This window comes from Sus scrofa, chromosome 14 (assembly GCF_000003025.6).
Source record: "Sus scrofa isolate TJ Tabasco breed Duroc chromosome 14, Sscrofa11.1, whole genome shotgun sequence".
NCBI classification, from domain to species: Eukaryota; Metazoa; Chordata; class Mammalia; order Artiodactyla; family Suidae; genus Sus; species Sus scrofa.
In genome coordinates this window covers 115,217,353-115,242,544 of record NC_010456.5, presented here as the reverse complement: position 1 = coordinate 115,242,544, position 25,192 = coordinate 115,217,353, and the positions used below count along the sequence as shown (strand labels likewise).

The 25,192-nt window shown below is 43.1% G+C and overlaps 1 protein-coding gene across 1 annotated transcript; it reads right to left on the bottom strand.

Moving 5' to 3' along the window:
- Nucleotides 168-24,366, bottom strand: LOC100152209 (glutathione S-transferase omega-2). The gene is made up of 7 exons (XM_001927288.6): nt 24,241-24,366; nt 18,208-18,435; nt 17,854-17,962; nt 14,688-14,910; nt 13,687-13,788; nt 3,766-3,872; nt 168-2,289 (listed from the first exon to the last, which is right to left on the bottom strand). The coding sequence occupies exons 3-7, from the start codon at nt 17,910-17,912 to the stop codon at nt 2,130-2,132; spliced, it is 651 nt and encodes a 216-aa protein (XP_001927323.2). The 5' UTR covers nt 17,913-17,962; nt 18,208-18,435; nt 24,241-24,366; the 3' UTR covers nt 168-2,129.

The window sequence follows — 25,192 nt, the reverse complement described above, 5'->3', positions numbered from 1 at the left end:
GCTGTGGCTCTGGCATAGGCCGGTGGCTACAGTTCCAATTCGACCCCTAGCCTGGGAACCTCCATATGCCGTGGCAGCAGCCCAAGAAATGGCAAAAAGACCAAAAAAATAAGTAAATAAGCAAAAATATGATACAAATGAACTTAGTTACAAAACAGAAACAGACTCACAGACATAGAAAACAAATTTATAGTTACCAAGTAAAACCATAAATAGTATATACACACACTGCTATATATAAATAAACAACAAGGACCTACTGTATAGCACAGGGAAATATACTCAATATCTTATAAAACATAATGGAAAAGACGATGAAAAAGAATATATTTTTTTTCAGATAAGCAATGAGGTCCTACTGTACAGCACAGGAAAATATATCCAATCTCTTGGGATAGAACATGAAATATGTTGTGACTTAATCAGGAGTAGTCAGAATGTGGATTTATAAACTTCCAGATTTTGTTTATTTATTGATCCTCTCTCATTGTGTGAGAAATGGGTCTGTGAAATCGAACTGGAGTTGAGTGGTTTTTTTGAGTCAACTGAATAAATATCAGAAAAGGAGAATATTTCCATAGTTTCTTGGAGTGGAGAGTAAATCTTTATATTAATAATACTGTGAAGACTCAAATATTATTCAACTTTTCCTTCACTCTAAAAAGAAAAGGATATATATATATTATTTATATATATATATATGAATCACTTTGCTGTATACCAGAAACTAACACAACTTATAAATCACCTACACTTCAATTTTAAAAATATTTTAAAGAGAGACATTCCTACTGCAAGGCAAGCAGCTCCAAAGCTCTAGGTTTAAAATCTCATCCAAGACAAGTGGAGAGGAGTTCCTGTTGTGGCACAGGAGAAATGGACCCGACTAGTAACCATGAGGATGCAGGTTGGATCCCTGGCCTTGTTCAGTGAGTTAAGGATCTGGTGTTGCTGGGGCTGTGGTGTGGGCCGGCAGCTGTAGCTCCGATTCGACCCCTAGCCTGGGAACTTCCATATGCCACAGGTCCAGCCCTAAAAAGGAAAAAAAAAAAAAAAGTGGAGAGATCAGGTGGTCCTGCGTCTTTGTCATTTTTGCCGTGGTTATCACCCACATGGCCCAGGGCTTGGTAGACAACAGGCAACCAGAGGCATGCGTTGGGATGAATTGAAAGCATCCGTGACGCAAATCCAACAGAATGACCTTTGCCCGAGACTGGGCTGGGTTGCAAGTGCACTTTTTCAACTCAGGATGTCAGTTACAGAACATTTTGTGAGCCATCCTGAGCCCTGACAGCACCGGTGAAATTCTGACGTCATTGGTGCAGGGTGATAATGGGTGTTCCATTTCCTGCTTTGGAATTCTTTTGGTCACAAGACCCTCGGTGTCTCCCAGGCCCACGGCCAAAGTTTGAGTGAGAATGAAACTTCCGCACACCCACAGGGACTGCAGCTTTCACTTGCCAACTGAAGAGTATTTGGACTTGTGTTTCCTTCCTTCTCGTCTCTAGCTGTCCGCCCACAAGGAAGTTGTAGAGGGTGTCAAACTGCAGTAACAAACCTCAGTGATGGGGTGGCCTTCATCTTCAACAGCATCATCAGCACCAGTAAGTTGGGCCGAAGGCACACAGGCTCCTAAAGTGTCCCCGGACGTTAGCACTGGGCAACTAAAGATTTCTAGAGAATCTTTAGACACTATGGGCTAGAGAGGTCATGCAAATGATTATCAGAAATGATTCTTGGAGTTCCCATCGTGGTTCAGTGGAAACGAATCTGACTAGCATCCATGAGGACACAGGTTCAATCCCTGGCCTTGCTCTGTGAGTTAAGGATCTGGTATTGCTGTGAGCTGTGGTGTAGGTCATAGACGCAGCTCAGATCCTGTGTTGCTGTGGCTGTGGTGTAGGCCAGCGGCTACAGCTCTGATTTGACCCCTAGCCTGGGAAACTCCATATGCCCCCCCCGGGGGGGGGCAGAGGCTAAAAAAAAAAGAAAGAAATGATTCTGTCCTCATGTTTATTGGGAGCCTCAAAGAAAATGAACAGAGATAGACTGCCCTACCAAAACAAGGGCTGCTGCAGAATCACGGCATGCTTGGGAATTCTGGATGGTGAAGAGATGGATCGTGAGCTTCAGCAATTTAGTCCATAGTCAAAGGCATCAGGGTTGTTCTGAAAATAGAGATTCAGGAAGCCCAGGAAGATGTTCTTATCTATGAGAAGAGCACAGACTGTGGGGTCCTGCTTCATGGCTGCGATCCAGAGACGGAGTGCGGGGGTGTGGTTCACACAGCTGTGGGACAGGAGAGAAGCGTTAGGGCAACTACAGGGGATGGCATCTGGAAAGGTGCCAGGATGGATAGCTTTCTAGATTTATAGGCTACAAGAAATGGGTTTATCTGAGCAATAAAGTTTTCTTAGTTTTCTATGTGTGCTTTATAATTGCAAATGTTGTTGCTTTCAGCCCTGCAGTTAAAAATACCTGTGGAGAGTTCCCTTTGTGGCTCAGAGGTTATCAAACCTGACTAGCATCGATGAGGACGCAGGTTCAATCCCTGGCTTCGCTCACTGGGTTAAGGATCCGGCATTGCCATGAGCTGTGGTGTGGGTCGCAGATGTGGCTCGGATTCCGAGTTGCTGTGGCTGTGGCATAGGCCAGCAGATGTAGCTCCCATTTAACCCATAGCCTGGGAACCTCCACATGCCTCACCTGGTCCCCTAAAAAGCAAAAAATAAAAACAAAATTTTTTTAATCATTAAACCTTGAAATATTGGAGCTTATTGGGCACTTCTGAAGATAGATCAAGGTCCAAGATCTATAGAATGACTCACCTGTACAGTAAACTGGTTAGTGGAAAATCCAGGAGAAGGGATGAAGTTTCCTAACCTGTGGTTCAATACTCTGTCCCCAGAGGAGGCTGGTTTTTGTAACGTTTATGTTGAGACATGGCTTAAAATACCCAGGTGTGTTATATCTGACCCTCCCTCAGAGATGGCTAGGCAGGAAGCACAGCACAGACGTCTACTCCCGGGGAAACACAAGCCTGTGCACTATGAAGGTCCAGGCAGTTCTACCCCGGCAAGACCTGAGTCCCAAACAGCAGAATTGGCTGGCAGCCGCCATGTGACCACCGGGGTCTAGAGCAGAGCCAGCTCAAGTTCAGTTTCTCCTGTAAGCATCATGGGCACAAAGTACATGTTCTGCCCAGGGTCCCTGTGCCATCTCCCTAAGTCTACCAGGCAATTTCTTCTACCTCAAACATCCCTACATTCCCATGGCATATGGCTGGCCATTCTGCTTGCTTTAAACACAAAGTGTATATTATTTTTTAAGTCATTTATTTGTTTAAAGGTATTCCCATCTAGGGGAGGACCCTTTGGGGGAACTAAGGTGAGTAAAGTATGCGGTGTCTGCTGGTGACACAGCAGGACCAGGTGGGCAGCCACCAAGGAGGCTGCAGACAAGCCACCAAAACCCCATGACTGAGACCCTCCGCCTGCCTCTGTGTTCACCACAGGCCTGCACTGGGTGGGCTGATGATGGGGGGCTTTTGGATACAGTCTCATCAGCAGAATATGAATAAAGTCTGTTAGTGGCAGAAGAGCACAGATACATTCTAAAAAGGAAATTTACCTAGTTTAAAACCTGATTGTCTTTCATATTCATGTGAACTATGTCCAAAGGAGGAAAAATGGCACACAAACCATTGCAAGCACCGTTACCCAGGGCAATCCCAGGAATTCACCCCCCCACACTCAAATGTCTTACTCAGCTATTCCATATACATCCAGCCGCTCAAACCAGGGCCAAAAGAGGTAATCAATCATGGATATACAGTCTCCACCAAAGAAGATGGTGTTCTGATAGCCAAGAATCTGAAAGTTTAAACAGAGCAAAACCAAGTTAATTTACCTCTCTGCTAGCATACTTAACAGGACACCAACTACAAATATCAAATTAATTCCCAAAGAAAGAGAGCCAAGGCTTTGATTCCCCTTCCAGTTTGTTAGGTGAATGCTTCTTCCCTTTTCCCATGGTTTCTTCTACCTCCTGTCGTGTCTTACTCCAGGTCACATTCAGCCCTTCCCTCCTTTCAACCCTGGAGCGTGAGTGCAGCTCATCTCATTGGAGAACTTGAAAAGACAGCCCAGCCTAGGCCTCTCAACCTAGAACAGGCTCCTCCCAGTGCTAAGCTTTCCAGGGATGAGCTCAGCCACACACACTCCTGGGGGAGGGGGCTGCTGCCTCTGACCAGCACTGCCGGTAACTGGATGGGACGGTCCCCATTGGGATTCCCACTCTCTGTGGTTGTGATTCCCCATTCTCCAGGATCCACCTTATCTGTAATAAAGAGGATACTGTAGTCTCTACACATCTTCCATTTTTTGCCTTATCTCTAAACTGATTCAAAACTAAGACACTGAATGGAGTTCCATGATTGCACAGCAGGCTAAGGATCCAGCTTGGTCACCACTGTGACTCTGGTTACTACTGTGGGGCGAGTTTGATCCCTGGCCTCGAAACTTCTGCTTGCTACAGATATAGCCAAAAACAAAACAAACAAATAAAAAAAACAAAACAAAACAAAAAACGGAGGTAGGGAAGAGCAGGGCTATCTAACAGGTCTGCTCAATTCCCAATACCGTCTTTCTATCATATTTTCTTTTTTTGAGTTCTCTGAAGTTCATGCAAGCTGACCACTCAACAATTTTATTTTTAAGTTTAAAATAAAATTTCCAGGAGTTCCCATTGTGGCTCATCAGGTTAAGAACCTGACATACTGTCCCTGAGGATTTGGGTTCCATCTCTGGCCTTGTTCAGTGGGTTAAGGATACAGCAGTGCTGTAAGCTGTGACGTAGATCACAGATGTGGCTCGGATCCAGCATTGCTTAGGCTGTGGCGTAGGTCGGCAGCTGCAGCTTCAATCTGACCCCTATCTCTAGGACTTCCATATGCCAGTTTTGCAGCCATAAAAAGGAAAAGAACACAAAGATAAGAAAATAAGAATTTATCATTCCCAAATGGGACAAATCCAGATAGATGATGAACTGTCTTGAAAATAGAAAAACTCTTGACAGACAGATAGCCAAAGACAGTGGGGGGGAAAGGCATTTGAAAATTTAGAAAGCAACGGTGCTCAGCAGAGGTTATTTTTGGGCTGGGTCTTCCCAAAGAGAAAACTGTGATGCCAGTTACCTAGTTAAATTGAGCAAAAGACTCTCTTTGACCCACATAGCACATAATCAACTAAATACTTCCCTATAGCTACAGATCTAGATTCCTATAGCCTTTATCTAGATTTCAATATTCTTATCTCTCTCACTCAGGCTTGATTCTTCATATTCGAGGCCAGCTTGTTGCCTCTATGATGTAGCCTAGGGCTGGAGTTTTGGGGGGTGGGGGTTGGCCACACCTGTGGCATGCAGAAGTTCCAAGGCCAGGGGCCATAGCAGTAACAACACTAAATCCTTAACTGCTAAGCCACCAGGGACCTCCAGGGCTGGAGTTAAGAATAGGCTTTTGAGTTCTCTCATGGTACAGCAGGTTAAGGATCTGGTGTTGTCACTGCAGCAGCAGCTCAGGTCACTGCTGTGGGGCAGGTTTGATCCCTGGCCTGGGAACTTCTGCATGCTGTGAGCATGGCCAAAAAAAGAATGAAAGAAAGAAAGAGCTGTGAAGCCAGCAGAAAAGCATAAAGATCCAACAGAAAGCAGTCTTCCCTTGTGCTTGTCTTCCAAACACCATCCAAAGTGCTGGCTCCTCTACAGACACATCACAGTGACCCATGAGCACACCCTGGCCTGCCCTCCTTGGAGGTGTATTACTGCCTCTCACCTTCAATAGGAGAGCTCCCTTGTCTGCCAACCTGAGACCTCCCAGACCTGTGAAATGACTTGTCCCCTTAGAATCACAGAACTTCAGTACTGGAACAATCTTTGGGATTCATCTAGTGTGACTCCCATTTTTCCATTTATTTATACCATACTCATGATACAAAGGATTAGAGGGGCAGTGTATAAAAACATGTCCACTAAAATATTAAACATTAAAAAAATAACCTGCTAAGATCAGGGAAAATAAAAGTTAGAACAGAAAGTCAAAGGAAGGAAGGAAAATGGTCTCAAGATAGCAAGCCAAGGCTCCCGCAGAGTTCCTTAATAAATAAAGCTTTGACTTTGACTTGAGTTTCCTGGCAGCTCAAGTGCAGAGGAAAGCAGACTGGTGAGCTGATTATTGTCTCCGCCATGGAAGCATAAGAGGCTTTTGCTTTACAGAGGAGGAAACTCCATCCTGGAGAAGTAAGGGGGCTCTCTGGTTAGTGCCAGAGATAGACAAAAACACCATTCTCCTAAGTCCCAGCTGAGTGTCAATGCCGTGACATTCAACCTCAAATATGTATGTATGAGGACTCTCATCACAGAGGCTTCCCCAAGTCCCTTGTGAATTCTTTGCTGATTCTTTCAATTTAAAAAGAAATCAGCAAAAAGCTTAGAATCTGCCTACTCTGAAAGCCTCTTTCCCTCTCTGGCCAAGGACTGGCCCAACACTGAGCATCTCTGTGAGAACTTTCCTTCCACCTTATCCTTTCCTACTCTCTCTCAATCATGGCCTCTGCCAGGGCACCAAGCTGACCTGGAGGTGTGATACAACCATGGTAAAAGAGCCTTTCAAAATTCTCTCCTTCCTGTTTCATTCCATGGATAAGGTCTTCAGGCAACTTGACTTAAAATCATTCTTCTGTGTTCTCAGTTTCAACTAAGCCCCTTGCTTAGAGCCAATTAGCTGCTTTTCACAAATTTCAGGATAGTCAGAGGTGAAATAAACTGTCAGTCTTAATGTCCAATGTCTTATCTTTCCTAGGTGTTCTGTCATCAGAAACAGAACAGGAAGCTGTGGCTATACCTCAACCCACTTAGTGGTGGTTCTGTTAACACACAATATCTTTTTTTTCGTTTAGGGTCGCAGGTGCAGCATATGGAAGTTCCCAGGCTAGGGGTAAATAGGAGCTACAGCTGTCAGCCTACACCACAGCCACAGCAACAGCAGGATCAGAGCTGTGTCTGCAACCTACACCACAGCTCACCGAAATGCCAGATCCTTAACCCATGATCCAGGTCAGGGATCAAACCCACCTCCTGATGGATACTAGTCGGGTTCATTACCCCTGAGCCACAATGGGAACTCCTAAAAACTCTGTTTTGGGTTAATTCGCCCACCTGCCACATCTAATGATATTGGCCATTCTTAAGGCTTAATAGCTTTCTCAGAGCTATTATCCCTGGTATCCTCAAGCAAGGAAAAATAGCTACTTCAAGATGATGACTTTCAGCCCACCCCACCCCCACCCTCGTCCCCCACGTCCCCCACATCCCCCAGGAGGTCACACTAAGGCCAGAGGAGGGAACCAAGGCTCTAGCTTCAAGCCCTCAGGGGTCCTTTAAGTGTGACCACTTCTTCAATTCAGCTTAAGAATTGAGACATTTTAGGAAAAGCCATTTGATGTTCTGGAATAGTAGAAAGCCCTATTTTTAAAACCTTCTGTTCTCCAGCTCACTGAAAAATGACTGCATATTCTTCTCTTGCTCTTAGATGTGACAGGGGATGAGGACCGAGCACGCTAATGAAGAGGAAGGGGCTGCTTGGTAAAACAAAACTTGAAACAGCTGCTCCTCTACGCGGGCCTCTCGGTCTCCCTCAGGCGGACGAAAGGAGGCTGGCTCTAGAGCGCACGTAGAAGGCCTCCTTGTGGCCATTGTTATGAAGTGCACCGGCCGAGATACCCCTCTGAGAGCTTCACCAAGGAAAAAAGAAATTGGCATTTTACGGGGCGCACGATCATAAAGAGAAGCGAATCACAAACGTCCTCAAACCAGGTATCCTAAAAAGCTTCAGTCTACAGTCTTGGACTCTCAGGTGCAGCTTCAATGACTGCACTTCAAAGCTTGACGCGGCCACTTGCCCTGCCTGTGGTCATTTACACCACTGCCCACAAATCCCGAGTCTCTGACCAGAACAGTGTTGTGGCTCTAAGCAGGTGCTGCTGTCCTAGCCTAAGGAGGAGAAAGAGGTTGTTCTTGATGGAAATAGTTCTGAAGAAGCAGAAACCCCCCTTCCCCCAATAAAATACACAAAGCCCCCTACAGGTACATCAGCAATGCAGTCCTTTATCCAGGAGCAGAAGCAAAGTACTCAGCTCCAGGGCAGAAATTTTCTGAGTTCATACAAGATAAGGATTTCAAATGTCAGGTCCCTACCACACTGACATACTCTAGCTGAGGCTGCGCTAACAACAACGAATGGATTCCCTTTAAAACAAACCAAGGGTATAGAACAAAGTTAAAGCACAGATAAAACCACTTCCCTAGAAAGACCCCCGAGAAGTAGGATCCAAGGGGATCACGCCCCTCCCTCTGGTCATCACTTTCAACTCAGAGTCTGCTGTGAAGATTCAGAACACAACTTGTCAATACTTGTCAAAGGACCACCCTGAAAATTCTATCCTGGAATCCTTTTCATGGGCTTCCTTTGTTAAAATGTACTTGTGAGACAGTAGGGGGGAAAGCTATGGGGCAAGGCTTGACAAGTCAAATACCTTTAAAGCGACGGATGGTGGATGAAAATATAAATGAATATTTATCAAATCTCTGAAGGGGGCAAAGAGGAAGACGATTTTCTTTCTTTCTTTTTTTGGCCTCGCCTGTGGCATGTGGAAGTTCCTAGGCCAGGGATCAAACCCTAGCCACAGCAGTGACCTGAGCCACAGCAGTGACAACCACTAGGCCACCAGAGAACTCCAAGGATTTTGTATAAAAACAGTGGAAGAGGTCACAACAGGAAAGGCTTATAGTACAATATTTTTAATGTTATATTTCTATATGTACCAAAAAAGACAAATCATAAGTTAAAGCAAAAAAATGTGTCTTAAAAACAGGCCAATATCCTTTATATATATAAGGACTAATTTTTTAAAAAAATCAACAAGGAAAATCATTAAGCCCTTAACAAACAAATGGGTAACAGACAATTTTCACAAATACAACACAAAGAGATGGCGTACTTTGGGGAAAATTTTCCACTTCACTAACAATCAAAGAAATACACATTAAATGAACAAAGAGAGACTGTTTCTTTCCAAAACAGGCAAATATCTTCTTTCATGCACTCTCCCAACAGTGAAAAGGAGATGGTACCAGGGGCACATGCACTCATAGCACGTGGGCGGCAAACAGCAAAGACTCGGGGGAGGAGTTCCCCTCGTGGCTCCGCGAAAGAATCTTACTAGCATCCACAAGAATGCAGGTTCAATCCCTGGCTTTGCTCAGTTGGCTAAAGATCCAGCGTTGCCCTGAGCTGTGGTGTAGGTCACAGACCAGGCTCGGATCTGGCATTGCTGTGACTGTGGTGCAGGCCAGAGGCTACAGCTCCTATTCAACCCCTAGCCTGGGAACCTCCATATGCCATGGGAGCGGCCCAAGAAATGGCAAAAAGACAAAAAAAAAAAAAAAAAAAAAAAGGCTTGGGGAAGCAATTTAGCAACATCTAGCTCCTGCCTCTAAAGTGTTCATATGCCTTGATCTGGTAATTCCATTCTTGGAAGTCCAGCCTAGCAACATATTCTAAAATAGTGAAAAGGCTTTTTATGCAAAGAAGTTCCTGGCAGCATCATTCAAAATGATGAATCAATCTAAAGAACCCTAATGAATGTGCTGGCTAAACAACTATGGCATATACATATGGAAATTATGCAGAAGGAAAAGTGATTTTTTTCCCTATCTTTAAATACGACATATGTAATAGAGAAGTGCATTCATATTGCTAAAAATTTTTTTTTTTCAAACACAGAGGCAGTGTAAAAGGCAGAGACTCTCCCTCCCCCATGCCTTCCAGGAACCATTTCCTTTCCCACCCCAGTGCTAACTACCCCCCCACCCCCCAACCCTCCTGCCATAATAGTAGCCACTAGTAGAAGTCTGATGTGTGTCTCCCCAAACATTTTTCTCGGCATTTATTTGCCAAGAGGTAGTTTGCTGAATGCCTGGAATTAAAAACTTAATGTGTCCTGTGACCACCAAAAGCTCAAGCCTCAGTTACTGGACGGGTTCTCTCGCCCTCGTGTTATTCCAGAGTTATCCATGCTACCCTTCTCTCACTCTCCTTTACTGACTGTTGATGATAACTTGTAGGGGTCAGGCAGTGCCCAGGATGTAGAATTCATGAGGGCAGGAAGACTGAGTTAGAGCAAAAATCCAAAGCATTAAAGATAACTGCCCAAATCCTGTCTTTCACTGCACTTGGACTTGATTAGATTACTTCCGCAATGAAAATATTTAGAATGAAGGCCCTGGACCCCCCAAAAAGAACACTGAAAGGTTCTGCCAAGATTCAAATCCACAAAGACAAAAGGAAGGTGGGCTCGGGTGATATTTTGAAATGAGTCAGTAAGAAACATTAAAAAAAAAATGTAAAGCTTAAAAAAAAAAGTGCTACTGAGATTAATGGTTAATCTCATTAATTGGTGCTGCGATTAATGAGATTAAAGGTTAGGAAATCTGTTTGAAGACGGAAATGCCATTAGAGAAGGGCAGTCCACCAGTTTTATAACTCATGAAAATGTTCAGAACAGGGAGTTCCCATTGTGGCACAGTGGAAATGAATCTGACTAGTATCCATGAGGATGTGGGTTCAATCCCTGGCCTTGCTCAGTGAGTTAAGGATCCAGCATTGCCATGAACTGTGGTGTAGGTCACAGACCAGGCTCGGATCCTGTGTTGCTGTGGCTGTGGCACAGGGTGGCAACTGTAGCTCCAGTTGGACCCCTAGCCTGGGAACTTCCTTATGCTGAGGGTATAGCCCTAAAAAACAGAAACAAACAAACGAAAAAAAAGAAAAAAGAAAGAAAAAGAAAGAAGGAAAAAAGAAAAAAAATGTTCAAAACAGGAAAGCAAGTGAGGAAGCTGCTAGTTTGATAATAAAAGCAGCAGTAAGTAATATATCTCAAAGAATTGTAAAAATAACATAGGAGAATATGGTTATATAACAAGCACAATAAATCTTTAAATTCGATGAAACTGGTTTGTTTGTTTGTTTTTTCCTTTTCTAGGGCCGCTTCCACGGCATATGGAGGTTCCCAGGCTAGGGGTCGAATCAGAGCTGTAGCCACCGAATCAGAGCTGTAGCCACCGGCCTACTCCAAAGCCACAGCACCGCAGGATCTGAGCCGTGTCTTCGATCTACACTACAGCTCATGCAATGTGGGATCCTTAACCCAATGAGCAAGGCCAGGGATTGAACCCGCAACTTCATGGTTCCTACTTGGATTCGTTAACCACTGCGCCAAGACAGGAACTCCTCCCGAAACCGTTTTTTTAATTTTAATAGTTAAACATTGCATTTATTTCAAAAGAAGGAAGTGTCAGCGTTTAAGGCTCAAAAGTTAAATTAAGCCATTTTCTTGAGAATAATATGGTAGAAAATTATACATTGGTATCTTGAGTTGCTTATCACTCAGAAAAACCCATGGATATTTAAGTTATTTTTAATTCACAGAAAATTCCGATGATATAAAACTGAGGTAAAAAGTTGTACATGTCATTTCTATTAATGGAGAGGGAAATCTCTATTAGAATTGTTCTGACGAGTTTCAATTTCACTAGTCTCTCCTAGAGTCAATATACTGGTATTGGTATTGAGAAGAATGAATCACATAATTCAAGCTCAGTGGGCACGTTTCAGATTCTGATATTGCCTACACTGTTGTTATAATTCCTCCTAACATTTTGTGGGACAAAAACCATATTCACATCCGGTAGAACAATGCTGAATACTCAGTGGTCCTTAACTAGTCCTGGTTTAGGTAGCTTTCACTGATGCTATTTATTATATCAGAGAGGAGGAGCGACAAGATTAAATGAGAGAGTTATGCAAAGCCTCTGAAGCATCATGCCTGGCACAAAACTACAGGTTCACTTCCCTTGGAAGAACCCCAACTAAAGAACTGTACCTCCACTGTAATTATATACATTTATTTAGCAATCTGTAATTTTCAAAGATCATCCATCACTCAAATGCAGAGTAGGAGGGAGAGGGGTCAAAATGTGTTTTCAATTATCTTTGAATTCTGAGGGTTTTGTTTCCCAGCTCCTTTCTGTAGCCCAGCATTTAACTGTTAGCAGGTAAGGAGGCATGATAAAAACAGACTTTGAAAATCTCTATGGGCAAGAGCTTTCAAGCTTCTTTTTGAAAGCATAGCCACCCCTCTCCAAATTCGATCTTATTAAGTGTCTTGATAAACACTGTGTTAAAAGTAGGCTGGTCTAGCTGAAGCAGGATCTGGAACCACCCACCAGACCTCCCCTCACTGGGTGGTCCCTCTCAAGAACCCAGATGCTCTGTGAACACACCTTTTAAAACACTCATCCTGTACATGTGGAAACCAAGGCACTAAGAGGTCTCAAATCCTGCCGAAGGTTCTGGAATCTGATAAATCCAAGCCTAGGATCCAAGATTCTTTCTACCTCATCCTCCTTGCCTCCTGGGTATCAAGTCCACAATCTGTGTTCTCAGGACCAAAGGTTGACATTTCTTACACATGACTATTCATCATGTGTAAATACTGCAACCGTATAAATCTAAGATAGGCAGCTGGAACTGTAAATAATTTTAACTGCTTCCACTTAACAAAGGTCAAATGGAAAAATATAAGTAATCAGTCTTCCCTTATGGGGATAAAAATAGCATTCTCTGGCTACCAATAGAATTACAACCCACGTATAAATGGAATGTGTCAGTTTCTGGGACAAAGATGAAGGGGGTCAAAGAACCACCTTTCAGATAATTTTAGAGGTATGAGGTAAGTAGCCCTATTACTGAGAGATTAATGCAAGATCTGGTACCAGAGATTGCTCCTTGTTTACCCATAAACATTTTCCCCTTCTTTCTTAACTATAGAACTCTGATTTTATGCAGGGCATTCCCATCTAAAAGACTAAATTTCCCAGCCTCTCCCTACAGATATTTATGACTCTACAATTAAGTTCTGGCCAATGAGATTTAAGGAGTCATTGAGTAGGGTTTCTAGGAAAGCCCTTTAAAGGGGTAGGGTCTTTTGCCATTTTTTTCCCTTTCTTTTGTCCTTTGTGCAACCTGGAACTTGGATGTGATGGCTGCAGTTTCAGCAGCTATCTTGTTATTTTGAGGATAAAAGCCTTGCACTGAAAAGTGACAGAACTGAAAGAGAGAAAAGGCCTCATTTCCTGGTCTTCATGAAGAAGCCATCAAAAGAGCTTGGAACTGCCCTACCTCTGGGAACCTGCGTATATAAACATAAATCCTTACAAGATAAATTATAATGGTTGGTCCCTTTTACTAGCAGCCAAACAAAATCCCTAACCAATACAGACCCTGGACTCAGTGGCAGAAGCTACAGAATCCATGCAAAGATACCTAAGGAATGTGGTGATTCTGGGAAAGGAAGAAATTCATCACTTGCCCTCTCCCACTTTTTGCCAGATTTTTAAGAATAATTCCAGAGCAGGTTAGTGGGGGGCCAATACCCACAAGTTAAAGTCATATGACTAGCGGCTGAACTTATCAAAGTCTGTGAAAACAGAAGGTGTCCGGGTGACCAGGGTGGGGACCTGAATCACTTCTCCCACTGCATCTGTCCAGGAGGGGGCTCCGTTTAGTACCTCTTCCAGGTTGCAGAACTCCTGACGCAGGGCTAGCTTCAGATCAGCGCATTCTCTCCCACATCTCAAGGCTACCAGACACTCCTTTGTCAAATGTGGGACCTGATCAGAGGACACAGGTTCTTAGTGGAGAATTCTTAGGGCACCCAGTGCTCCCTAAAAATGCAGCTGGAGCTTGTCTGGCTCCCACACCCAGGCTCCCCAGCTCCTTCTGAGGGCCATCTCTGTGGCTTCACAGCACCCTGGTAAACAAGGTGCTATAAAAGAGGACTCTCTGGTGCTCCTTATTTGGTCAGCTACTTCCATGATGTACAGTCTTAGGTGGGGCACTTACCTTCCCTAAGCCTCAGTGTTCTCATCTGAGAAATGGATACAATAATAGTACCCACCTTAAAGGGCAGGGGCGAGAATTCAACGAGGTAACCTTTATAAAGCAGTTAGAATAGTGCTTGGCACATTCTAAGTGCTCAAGAGATTTCAGCTATAAATCTGATTATTTTTGTTTCTTTTCAAAGAGAATTATCTTAGAATTTCTCCATCATTTTCTCTCCCATTATCAACAATATCCCCCTTTCTCTCGTCTTCACATTTTCCTGGACAGTTGGCACTCTCATTCCCCATTAAAGGACAATTCCCTTCTGTACACATTACCTTTTACAGCTACCCCAATATTTTTTTTTACCTGAAAGCTTAGAAAGAGTCCCTTTAAAGTATCACCAGTTTTCAACCCTTTCAGTATTCCTGTCTCAAGTTACAGTCATAACCATAACTCTTGAGACTACTAGTTCAAATGGTAAAGGCTAAGCCTTCAAACTTTAACGTCAGAGGCCACTGCTCTACTATAATTCCATACCAGCTATCCTCCTAAAGGCACATACATATATCAAAGCAAATGAATTTCATCAATGATTTGACTTTTTAAACAGATCAAAGCTTGGGCAAGACATATAAAGTAAAATTGAGTGCAAGTGGCTTTCTAAAAAAAAAAAAAATGGGTATACCTTATAGAATAGCTCCAATAGCATCTTTTGGCGAGCTCGCTCATAAGGGTCATATGGATATAGCTTCCTTCCAGGATAAGCATCATCCAGGTACTCGCAAGCAATGACAGATTCGTAGATCAGTTGACATTTGCTGTTCTCCAGGACAGGAATTTGGCCAAAAGGGTGCTTTGTAAAGTACCATTCAGGCTTGTTTCTCAGGTTAATGTTGACAACTTCATGTCTTACAAAGCAAATGGGAAACAAGACAGAAAAACAAATGAGAGGCTTAGGCAGGTAGATGCTCATCTTGAACGCAAAAGCCATCAATCTATAAAATTATAATTTGCAATAAGTTTTTTTTTTAAGTTAGGTTTGTACAAAGAAAAATACATAATGAGGTCATTGTCTTCCTACATCCAGGAAGCTACATTGAATGTTTTCTATGCCTTACCCCATTGGCTCCTCCGGATTCCCTTTGAGGTAAACTGGGGGATCATCATGAAGAGCACACGAGGTACAGAAAACACTTAACACATCCCTTCTGAGAACTGAGGCTCCTTGAGGTTGACTCTCCTGCCCGATATCACCCACTAAAAAGTAGCAGAGCCAAGATAGAGCCCAAGCAGTCTGACTCAGAGTCCCCAAGCTTCACCAGGGTTTGAAAATTTTTATCTAATGTCTGCAAACAAGTTTTGGTTGCTGTAACTTGTGGGGGGGAGTCTACTGCCATCCTATGAGTAGAGGCCAGGGATGCTGCTAGACATCCAACAGAGCACAGGACAGTCCTTCCCCATCACCAAATACACACAGAGATAAAAATTATCTGGCCCCAAATGTCAAAAGTGCCAAGAGTGAGAAACCCTGCCCTAAACAGGTATTTACTCATGCAGCTCAATAACAACAACAACAACAACAAAATGCAATCAAAAAGTGGGCAGAAGATCTAAATAGACATTTCTTCAAAGAAGACATACAGAAGGCAAACAGGCACATGAAAATAGGCACAAGAAACAGGCATTTCTCTAATAATCAGCACTGCTAATTATTAGAGAAATGTAAATCAAAACTACAATGAGGTACTACCTCACACTGGTCAGAATAACCATCATTAAAAAGTCTACAAATAGCAAATGCTGGAAAGGATGTGAAGAAACGGGAACCCTCCTACACTGTTGGTGGGAATGTAAATTGATGGAGCCACTATGGAAAACATATGGAGGGTTCTCAAAAAGCTAAAAATAGGGTTGCCATGGGATCCAGGAATCCCACTCCTGAGCGTATATCCAAAGAAAACTTTAATTTGAAAAGATATATGCATCTCAATGTTCGCAGCAGCACTATTCATAATAGCCAAAACTTGGAAACAACCTAAATATCCATCAACAAATGAATGGATAAAGAAGCTGTGGTATATATGCAATGCAATACTACTCAGCCATAAAAAAGAATGAAATAATGCCATACACAGCAATATGGATGAACCTAGAGATCATCACACTAAGGGAAGTAAGTCAGAAAGAGAAAGACAAATACCATATGGTATCACTTATATAGAGAATCTAAAATATAACGCAAATGAACTTATTTATGAAACAAACAGACTCACAGACACAGAAAATAAATTTATGGTTACCAAAGGGGAAAGGCGGTGGGGGGAGGGGATAAATCGGGAGTTTGGGATTAGTAAATACACGCTACTATAAAATAGATAAACAATAAAAACAGATAAACAACAAGGTCCTACTGTATAGCACAGGGAACTATATTCAATATCTGATAACAAACCATAATGGAAAAGAATATGAAAAAGAATACGAATATGTGCATATATCTGAGTCATTTTGCTATATACATCAGAAACTAACACAATATTTAAAATCAATCATACCTCAATAAAATTTTTAAGAAGAAGTATTTGTATCAGTTCCTAAGCTGCTCCTTAGTCACTATAGTAAAACATTGGTCTAGGCGTTCTGGCTGTGGTGCAGTGGGTTAAGAATCCAACTGTGGTGGCTCAGGTTGCTGTGACGGGGGACAGGCTGAATTCTTGCCCTGGCACAGTGGCTTAAAGGATCCGGTGTTGCCACAGCTATGGCATAGGTCACAGTTACTGCTCAGATTCAATCCCTGGCTTAGGAACTTCCATGTGGTGTGAGTGTGGCCATTTAAAAAAATATATATATATTGATCTTTTTTTTTTTTTTTTTAAAAAAAAAAGATAATGTTAGGCCAACTAGAATTGAGCAGAAGGGAAGAATCTGGATATATAAGCCATATACACTTAACAAAACAGAATTACATAATTTCATTTAAAAGATCTCTGTATTAGTCACTGCATATCTTTACTTGAATCAGATACTCTTAAGTCATCCCCTAGGGACGGACTTTCCAAGCCCAGAGTCAAAAGGCTGGAGAAACACTTTCTCAGCACTTTAGCTTGGAGCCCATTCCATCCAGCCATTCCCAATCCCAGCAAGATCTCTATACCTTCTAAATCCAAATCTCCTTTGCAGGAGCTAGTCTTGCAAGATCCTTCTGGAGAGGTGTGTATCCATTTCTCAGATATATGGGTCCCTTCCAGACACCTCTTGATAATATCCCTATATTTCACAGTTTGGAACTATTTGTTTATTTATTCAAAAAGTAGTTTTAAGCACCTACTATGTGCTGGGTTCTCTTCCACACCATGAATAAAAGATAAAGTTCCTACCCTCAAGAACTTACATTTGTGTGTGTATGTGTGTCTGGGGCAGGGGTGGGGCAGTGGAAGTGTGGCTGGGAGGTGTGGAGAAAAGACTACAAGCAAATAAGAAAATGTTGGCTGCCACAAGCACAAAGAAAAAAGAGAAGAGAATTGACCTGAAGATGTCTAGGGTAGGGTGGGGGCTATGGTTCATGGAACAGTCAGCAGAGGCCTCTGTAGTCTCTGGAGTGCCCTTCACAAGCCTTAGGGAAGAAACACGCTCACCAGAGTCTTCATTCTGTTTGCTCTCAATTGTCCTAAATGTTTCCTGCACAGACCTGACTACATTTCAGCAAGGCTGCTCAAGAACCTGCCCTCTGCTAACCGTTTACTGACTTGGCTTCAGAAGAAAGAGGCAGGGAGCCTCTGCAATTTGAGCAAGGCACCCCAGATGTTAGACATCCCCAGGCGTGTCTGGGGCGCAGGCCTCCCCCTTCTCACCTGATGCCTTTGGCCCTAAGGACCAGACGGGTCCTGTGCGCATAGGGGCAGAACCTCATGCTGTAGATGCGGATCAGGCCCTCTGGGACTGGCCCAGGGGGGAGGCTCCCTGCGGGCAGAGGAGGTACAAGGAGGAGGATTAGCCCATGGGGTCAGAGGCTCACTTCCCTCCCCAGGACCCTAAGAGGGCCACCTCCTAATCCCAGAGAGGACTTTTTTTTTTCTTTTTTTCTTTTCTTTCATGTGGCTTTTTTGCAGAGGACCCATTCAAGTCCCCACTCGCCATGCTAGTCTGGGATCCAACATCCAGCCACATGTGCCCCCAGCCCGTGGACAGCTGTCAAGAGGACTCACCTTTCCCCAAGGTCCTGGTGGCATCGTCAGTCACGTTCTCCCGATGTTTGCGCAGTGGCCAGCGCTCACAGCCGCGGCCATGTGGCTTGCTGCTGCTACCGCAGCCTCCAAGGACAACGGAACTCTGGTGCCCTCGCCCTGCTCTTGCCCCAAATTCAACCTTGGAGCAACAGGGCCCTAGCGGGGCGGAGGAGAAGTGATCCAGGACGGCAGCTAGGATAGTTCAACCTGGAGAAACAGAGCCCCAGATTCAGAAGCTGGAGTACTAGGAGTAGGGGGGGGAATGGGTGGATGAAACCTGAAAAGTACCCCTTGCTTTGAACTCAGGGGGCACAACATCCGGTTCAATCTCCTCTACATCAAGAATCTGTGAAGTATGGGCATTGAATCTCCACTTATTTCAAGGGAGTTTAATAAAAATTGACTAGGGTGATGCTAACGTCTTCTTTCCCATTCTAAGCCTTCCCTTATGCATATCTAAGACAGCTAGCCATACCCTGTGTATAAGGAGTGCTTTTTAAAAAATAAGGCCATGATCTAGCAGATAAGAAGAAAAACTTACAGATGTTAAGATCTTGCACGACCCTAAAAGGGTCTCATTAAATTTTGTGCCCTCCCTGCCTCACCCTAGTTCTGATCCTATTTATGCAATTTTACCCAAGCTACAAAAAATTGGTAATGAACAGAAACAAGATCCCTAGAGGCAAAGATAAATTTGTGAGCTCTTTCCAACCCCTAGTACAAATTTCAGAAAAGACCCTTCTTAATTACCAAGGACACACTGCCAACAGCCCAGCAATACAGGGGCTCCTTGGACAGCTCTTCCGTCAACATGAGATAAAGGAGGTAGCTAGCCTTTGCTCTGACCCTAAGAAGCTGAGATCCCAATATTTGGTAGATGGAGAGATAATTATTTTAATTTTTACCTTGTAGAGCTAAAATGGGAATTGCTTATAAATGCATTTTTATGGGGTTGACAGGTAAAGAAAGAAAAGGATTACATGTTTCATTCAAAGTGACTTAATGATTCAGCTCAGTCAGCTATTATTATTCTTCCTATTTTACAAGTTAGAAAATAATCTCAGAAAAATAAAATTATTTGCCCAAAGTGACCAGCTAGTAGGGTTGAAGAACTTTAAAAGTCCGAAGTCTGCCTCATTGATTTGGCCTCTAAAGCTGGTAACAGCGTGGAGAGGAAAAGATATAAATCCCCCAAAAGACGCAGCACATAATAGCTGCTCAACAAATGTTAGCTGGATCTAAATACCCCTTATTAAAATGACAGAATCTAATTATATAGCTCATGAATGGGCACTTTTTGTCCTTTGGGAATTCCAACCCACCCAAAATTCTTGGCCAACAGTATTAACATGTTTTTCTGCTAAATAAGAATCTTTAAAAATCTTCAGAATAGTGAGTGGATTCAACTACGTTCCTTCCTAAGTCACTCAGAGTGATTTCATGTGAGATATGGCAAGTCGTGACTTTATAAGAATGGGGGAGAATGGAAAAAATGTTTGAAAAAAATGTTCTCTGAAAAGAAAATGTATATATGTCAGTAAGAAATCTGGCATTGGAAAGACAAATTGGTTCTTGATTTGCCATGCTGACAGTTTTGCATTTGAAAGACAGAGAAAGTAATAGGATAACTACTATTCTGGAGCTTATTTTGCACAAAAAGGACAAACTGAATGGTAAAATAGAAACAATCAATATAACCATGTCGTATGAAAGCTTCTGGTAGACCAGATGAATACTGATCAGACAAATGGAACACTCATATTAAAAAAGTAAGTGTTCTCTCTCTCTGCTTTTTTTTTTTTTTTCCGGTCTTTTTAGTGCCACACTCAAGGCATGTAGAGGTTCCCAGGCTAGGGGTCGAATCGGAGCTGAAACCGCCGGCCTACACCACAGCTGGATCCGAGCTGTGTCTGCAAACTACACTGCAGCTCACAGCAATGCCGGATCCTTAACTCAAGGCCCAGGGATCAAACCCACATCCACATGGATGCCACTCAGGTTCATTAATCTCTAGGGAATGCCAAAGAAAGTGTATTTCAAATAGTTTAGAGAAAACATAATCCAGACTCTAAAAGGGAAGGCCATATGAGGAATGTGAAATTCTCAAAGATCAAAATAAACTGTACTAACATGTATTTGCTGCTGTATGTGTATTAATTTATTTAATCCTTAAAATAGTACTATTATCTTACCTCATTTTAAAAGGCAAGTAAACTGAAGCTATCAAGGTTAAGTTACTTGTCAAAAGCCTCACAACTAGGAAGAGGTAGAGGGAGGATTATGAAGCCTGGAAGTTTGACTCCAGAGACAGCACTCCAACCAGGATCTTAATCTATACCAGAGATGGGCAAACTTTTTCTGTAAAGGTCGAGACAGTAAATATTTTAGGCTTTTCAAGCCATCTTTTCTCAACTATTCAACTCTACCCGTGAAGGGTGAAAACAGCCATAAATAATACATAAATAAATGTGTGTATGTGTTCCAATAAAATATTATTTATGAATACCGAATTTGAATATATGTATTTTTAGAACCACACATTGGGCATATGGAAGTTCCCAGGCTAGGGGGTGAATCGGAGCTGCCATCCTACCCCACAGCCATAGCAACACAGGATCTGAGCCACATCTCATGGCTACACCACAGCTCCCAGCAACACCAGATACTTAACCCACTGAGCGAGGCCAGGGATCAAACCTGAATCCTCATGGTTTACTAGTAGGGTTCATTACTGCTGAGCTACAGTGTCAACTCCCTGAATTTCATATATAAAGTCTATTTTTAATAGACTTTATTTTTTAGAGCAGTTTTAGGTTCACAGCAAAATCTAGCAGAATATATAGAGATTTCCCATTAAACTCCTACCTACACACATGCAAACAGCCTCCCCCACCATCAACATCCTGCATCAAAGTGGTACATTTCTCACAACTGACGAACCTATATTGAAATATTATTACCACCCAAAGTCCACAATTTACATTAAGGCTCACTTTTGGTGGGTTTCACATGATTTTTACATGTTACAAATTATAATTCTTCATTTGATTTTTCTCCCAACCATTCTTAGCTCTTGAATTGAAATGAGCGGCAGGCTGGACTTGGCCCACTGGCCTTAGGTTGCCCATCCCTGGTATTGACAATGACTGAACTAGCACTAGTCAAAATGAGGATTCCATTTGTAAAGTAAAAGGTGCCTGGATCCACATTTCTACTATGCCAGAAGAGAACATATTTTCATGTTGTGTGTCCTCATGCCCACCTTCTCAAGGAAACCAACTCTGAGAGTTGGGAAATACTGCTTATTAAAAGTACAGCTGACCCTTAAACAACCAGGGGGTTTGGGACACATCCACCACACAGAAGAAAATCCACATATAACTTTATAGTCAGCCCTCGCATCCGTGGTTCTGCCCCTGCAGATTTAATCAACTGTGGATCATATTGTACTGTGGTATGTATTCAGTGAAAAAAAAATCCACATATAAATAGACCCTTGCAAGTCAAACCCATGTTGTTCAAGAGTCAACAGTATACCTGTTTCTGGGAAGTCATTTCTGAGATGCAAGTCTATTTGGTGTAGTCGGGAGAATGAACAAAGGGATGGAAAGAGTTTTTCCTCTGAAGGGAAGCAGTATTACGACAAGGTTCTCATATGGCACTATATTCAAACCCTGGCTTTGGCACTTAGGCAAGATCTCTAACCTCTTTGACCTGCATCTTCCACATCTGTAAAACAAGAACACCAAGTACCTACTTGACGGGTTTTGCATATTGAATGAAATCCAATAGGCAGCTATCCTCAGTATAGTAAGAGTTCAGTGTATTTCAAAATTAATGACTAATACTAGTGAATAGAACATGTTTTTAATAGCATAGTGCCTTCTGATTTTATATCCATAAAGATAAAAGCACTGCAATTCAGCTTTGTCAAGCACATTAGAATTAAAATTCAACACAGAATACTTATTTCGCCAATTACCAGTTTAATGCCAATTGAATAGTTTGAATGCCATAGGCTACATTTCAGTAATATGGTTTTTAATCTTACCACTGAACACTATGGTTTCCCTAGAAAGACTTTAATTATGACCTTTAAGCTTAACACTACTTCCTCTTTAAAACTCAGTAAGTACCTCTTTGAAATCCTCTTTGCAAATTTTCCTTGTAGGTTACTATATCATGTTTACACCTCTATTATATTGAGTCACTCAAGCAAGACATAGATGGTAATAAGGCTGTATTAAACCTACTCCAAACTGATTTCTCGAGCTACTTGAAATATAATCAGATCTGTTTTGACAATGTGGGGCTCTTTGGCCATGGGGGATAATGACTTGCGCCTTCTAGGAACAATGCCACCGCAGAAATAATCTTTCACTCTATTGACACAAGAGTCTCTGTTTTGTGAAGAGGAGAGGAATTAAGGTTTGCATTTTGCGATTTTTCAAAATTTTTTTGTCATACCAATCTCTGATAGTGGCAGAACTTAGACGACATTCCTATTAAAATTTCAGAAGCCTAATTTACATGATAGATTATGCTACAGGGAGTTCCACTATTGTTCACAAAGTTTAAAGAGTTAGACAAATGAGAAGGGCTCTTTTTGAAATGGCCCTAGACTCAGGACTTTTTTACAAGTTGGGATCATAGGAAATAGTGTGTTCTAATGTCCTTGGAACATTACATAAGATTACTTAAGTTGTCAAAGGAGGAATTTCATCTTTCCATGGGGGAAAGCAGGGTCAAAGAAGGCTTTCTTTTTAATTACTTGATTTTGCTTTCCTATCCCTATTTTATAGCTTAAAGTATCAAAGAAAAAATTTTAACAGTTTTATATAATAACATTTGAAGAAGCAATGGCAGATTCTCAAGATCCTGAAATAAGCCAAAATCAAACAAAACACACTGAATCAAAGAGGAATGTCAGAACTTCCCATTATATCCCAGGCATAAGAGTGATGTGTCAGAAAGGTGGACACAGGAGTTCCCATCATGGCTCAGCAGTTAGCAAACCCAACTAGCATCCATTAAGACTCGAGTTCCATCCCTGGCCTCAGTGGGTTAAGGATCTGGCATTGCTTCGAGCTGTGGTGTAGGTCAGCAGCTACAGCTCCCTAGCCTGGGAATCTCCATATGCGGTGGGTTAAGGGCCTAAAAAGACAAAAAAGACCAAAAACAAACAAACAAACAAACAAACAAAGAAGTGGACACAGCCCTCTCCTGGCTCAATCTGGCTCAATCTCTAAAACCTAAAAGTTAATGAATAAAGAGACTGGAGCAGAGACATACCTGAACTCTCATTTCAAGAATGGTCTGAATGACTAAGAGTTCAGAGATTCAGGATTTGAATCTCCTCTTCAGCATTTACTAGCTGGGTGCCCTTGGACAAATCACAACTTTCTGTCCTTGGTGTTCTCATCTGTTATTCAGAGCTAAAGGCACCAATACATCATGTGGTTTGGAGAGAATTATTGCAAATACTGGGTGAAAAGCATTTAATATTTATCACCCCTCTATTACCTAGTAAGCATTCCACATTAGCTATTATTTTTATTATTTGAATATAGGTGGGAAGACGCATAGTTCTGACAAGACAGAACATTCCTGGGGACAAAATGCCCCTGCCTGCCAGTGCTCTATAATGTTAGCTAAATTAGTGGTGCCCAATGCAGGGCCCACAGTGACCTGGGGTCGTATTTACCTGTATCCAGTCAAATCACAAAGAACAATTTAATGGCTTTTTCCCCCTTTAAGTTAAAGGTATTCGCTTTAAAGACCTGTTTCTTAGGGTTATAGCACGTGTACTTCTTTCTTTTTTTTTCCAATGTTAAAATCTTTGATGAAACTTTGATGAAGATAAGTAGTTGGGTTTTCTTTTAAAAGTGTTAGGCAAATTTAAAAGTTGGCAATCCTATTCTGGGTCCGCAAATTCGTGAGAAAATCCCCCAATTCCGAAGAGACCTCAAACCCCTCTTCCCTTCAAATGCTACTCATGCCTCAGCGACCCACCCTGTGCTGGAGAAAAGAGAGACACCGGGAGGCACCTCCAGAAGCGAGGCTGACGGAAGCTGACGGAAGCTGATGTGGAGCCAAGCGGGCCGCAGGGGGAGGCGGGGTCCAGGCGAAACCCGCCCCTTAGAACACGATCCTCTCCGCCACTGGACGCGTCGCCCGGAGCTTCAGCCAATCCTCAAAGCCTTTAGAAGGGTTCCAGCCAAGCGGTGCCGAACTGAGCCAATGCGAAGCCGCGTTACAGGCTCCTGGGTCCCGAAGTTTCGGGTCTTGGCGGGTGTCGGTGGCTGGCCGAAGTGGAAGCCAGGGAGTGGCCGGCAGTGGCACTTCAACGCCCAGGTCTACATCCGACTGAAGTCCGCCCGCAGCCCACCCGGGCGTGTTGGGTGGGGCAGGCGGACGCCGGCAGAGATGGGTTGGCCCGGAGCCTGGGCGTTGGTGGCACCGAGGGTGCGCAGCATGACGCCGTTTGTGAAGTCAACCGGTTATCAGCGGCTTCTCAGGGTGCGGCCCCCTGGTCGCCTGCATCACCATGGGGCGGGGGGCTCCTTCAAAGGTGAACTGCCTGGCCCACCCCGATCTACCTAATCGGAGATCAGAGGTGAGCCTTAGGTGACCGTTAGGCGCTCTCTAAGTAGAGGAGGAGTTCCCGTCGTGTCTCGGTGGTTAGCTAATCCCACTAGGAACCGTGAGCTTGTGGTTCCGATCCCTGGCCTCGCTCAGTGGGTTAAGGATCCGGGTTGTCATCAGCTGTTGTGTAGGTCGCAGATGCGGCTCGGATCCAGCGTTGCTGTGGCTGTGGCATAGGCCGGCTGCCACAGTTTCGATTGGACTCCTAGCCTGGGAACCTCCATATGCTGCGGATGCGGCGCTAGGAAAAAAAAGAGAGAGAGGAAACCAGACTATATTAGGGCAGGTCGACAGCCCCCTAGTTCGATGTAAGAACCTT

Excerpts from the sequence above, each read along its gene's own strand:
- LOC100152209 (XM_001927288.6), bottom strand. The coding sequence starts at position 17,912 with ATGAGGTTCTGCCCCTATGCGCACAGGACCCGTCTGGTCCTTAGGGCC. Across the intron at positions 3,873-13,686 it reads AGTTCTGCAACCTGGAAGAG|ATTCTTGGCTATCAGAACAC; the intron begins GTACTAAACGGA and ends TTAAACTTTCAG. Across the intron at positions 2,290-3,765 it reads GATGTATATGGAATAGCTGA|CTGTGTGAACCACACCCCCG; the intron begins GTAAGACATTTG and ends CCTGTCCCACAG.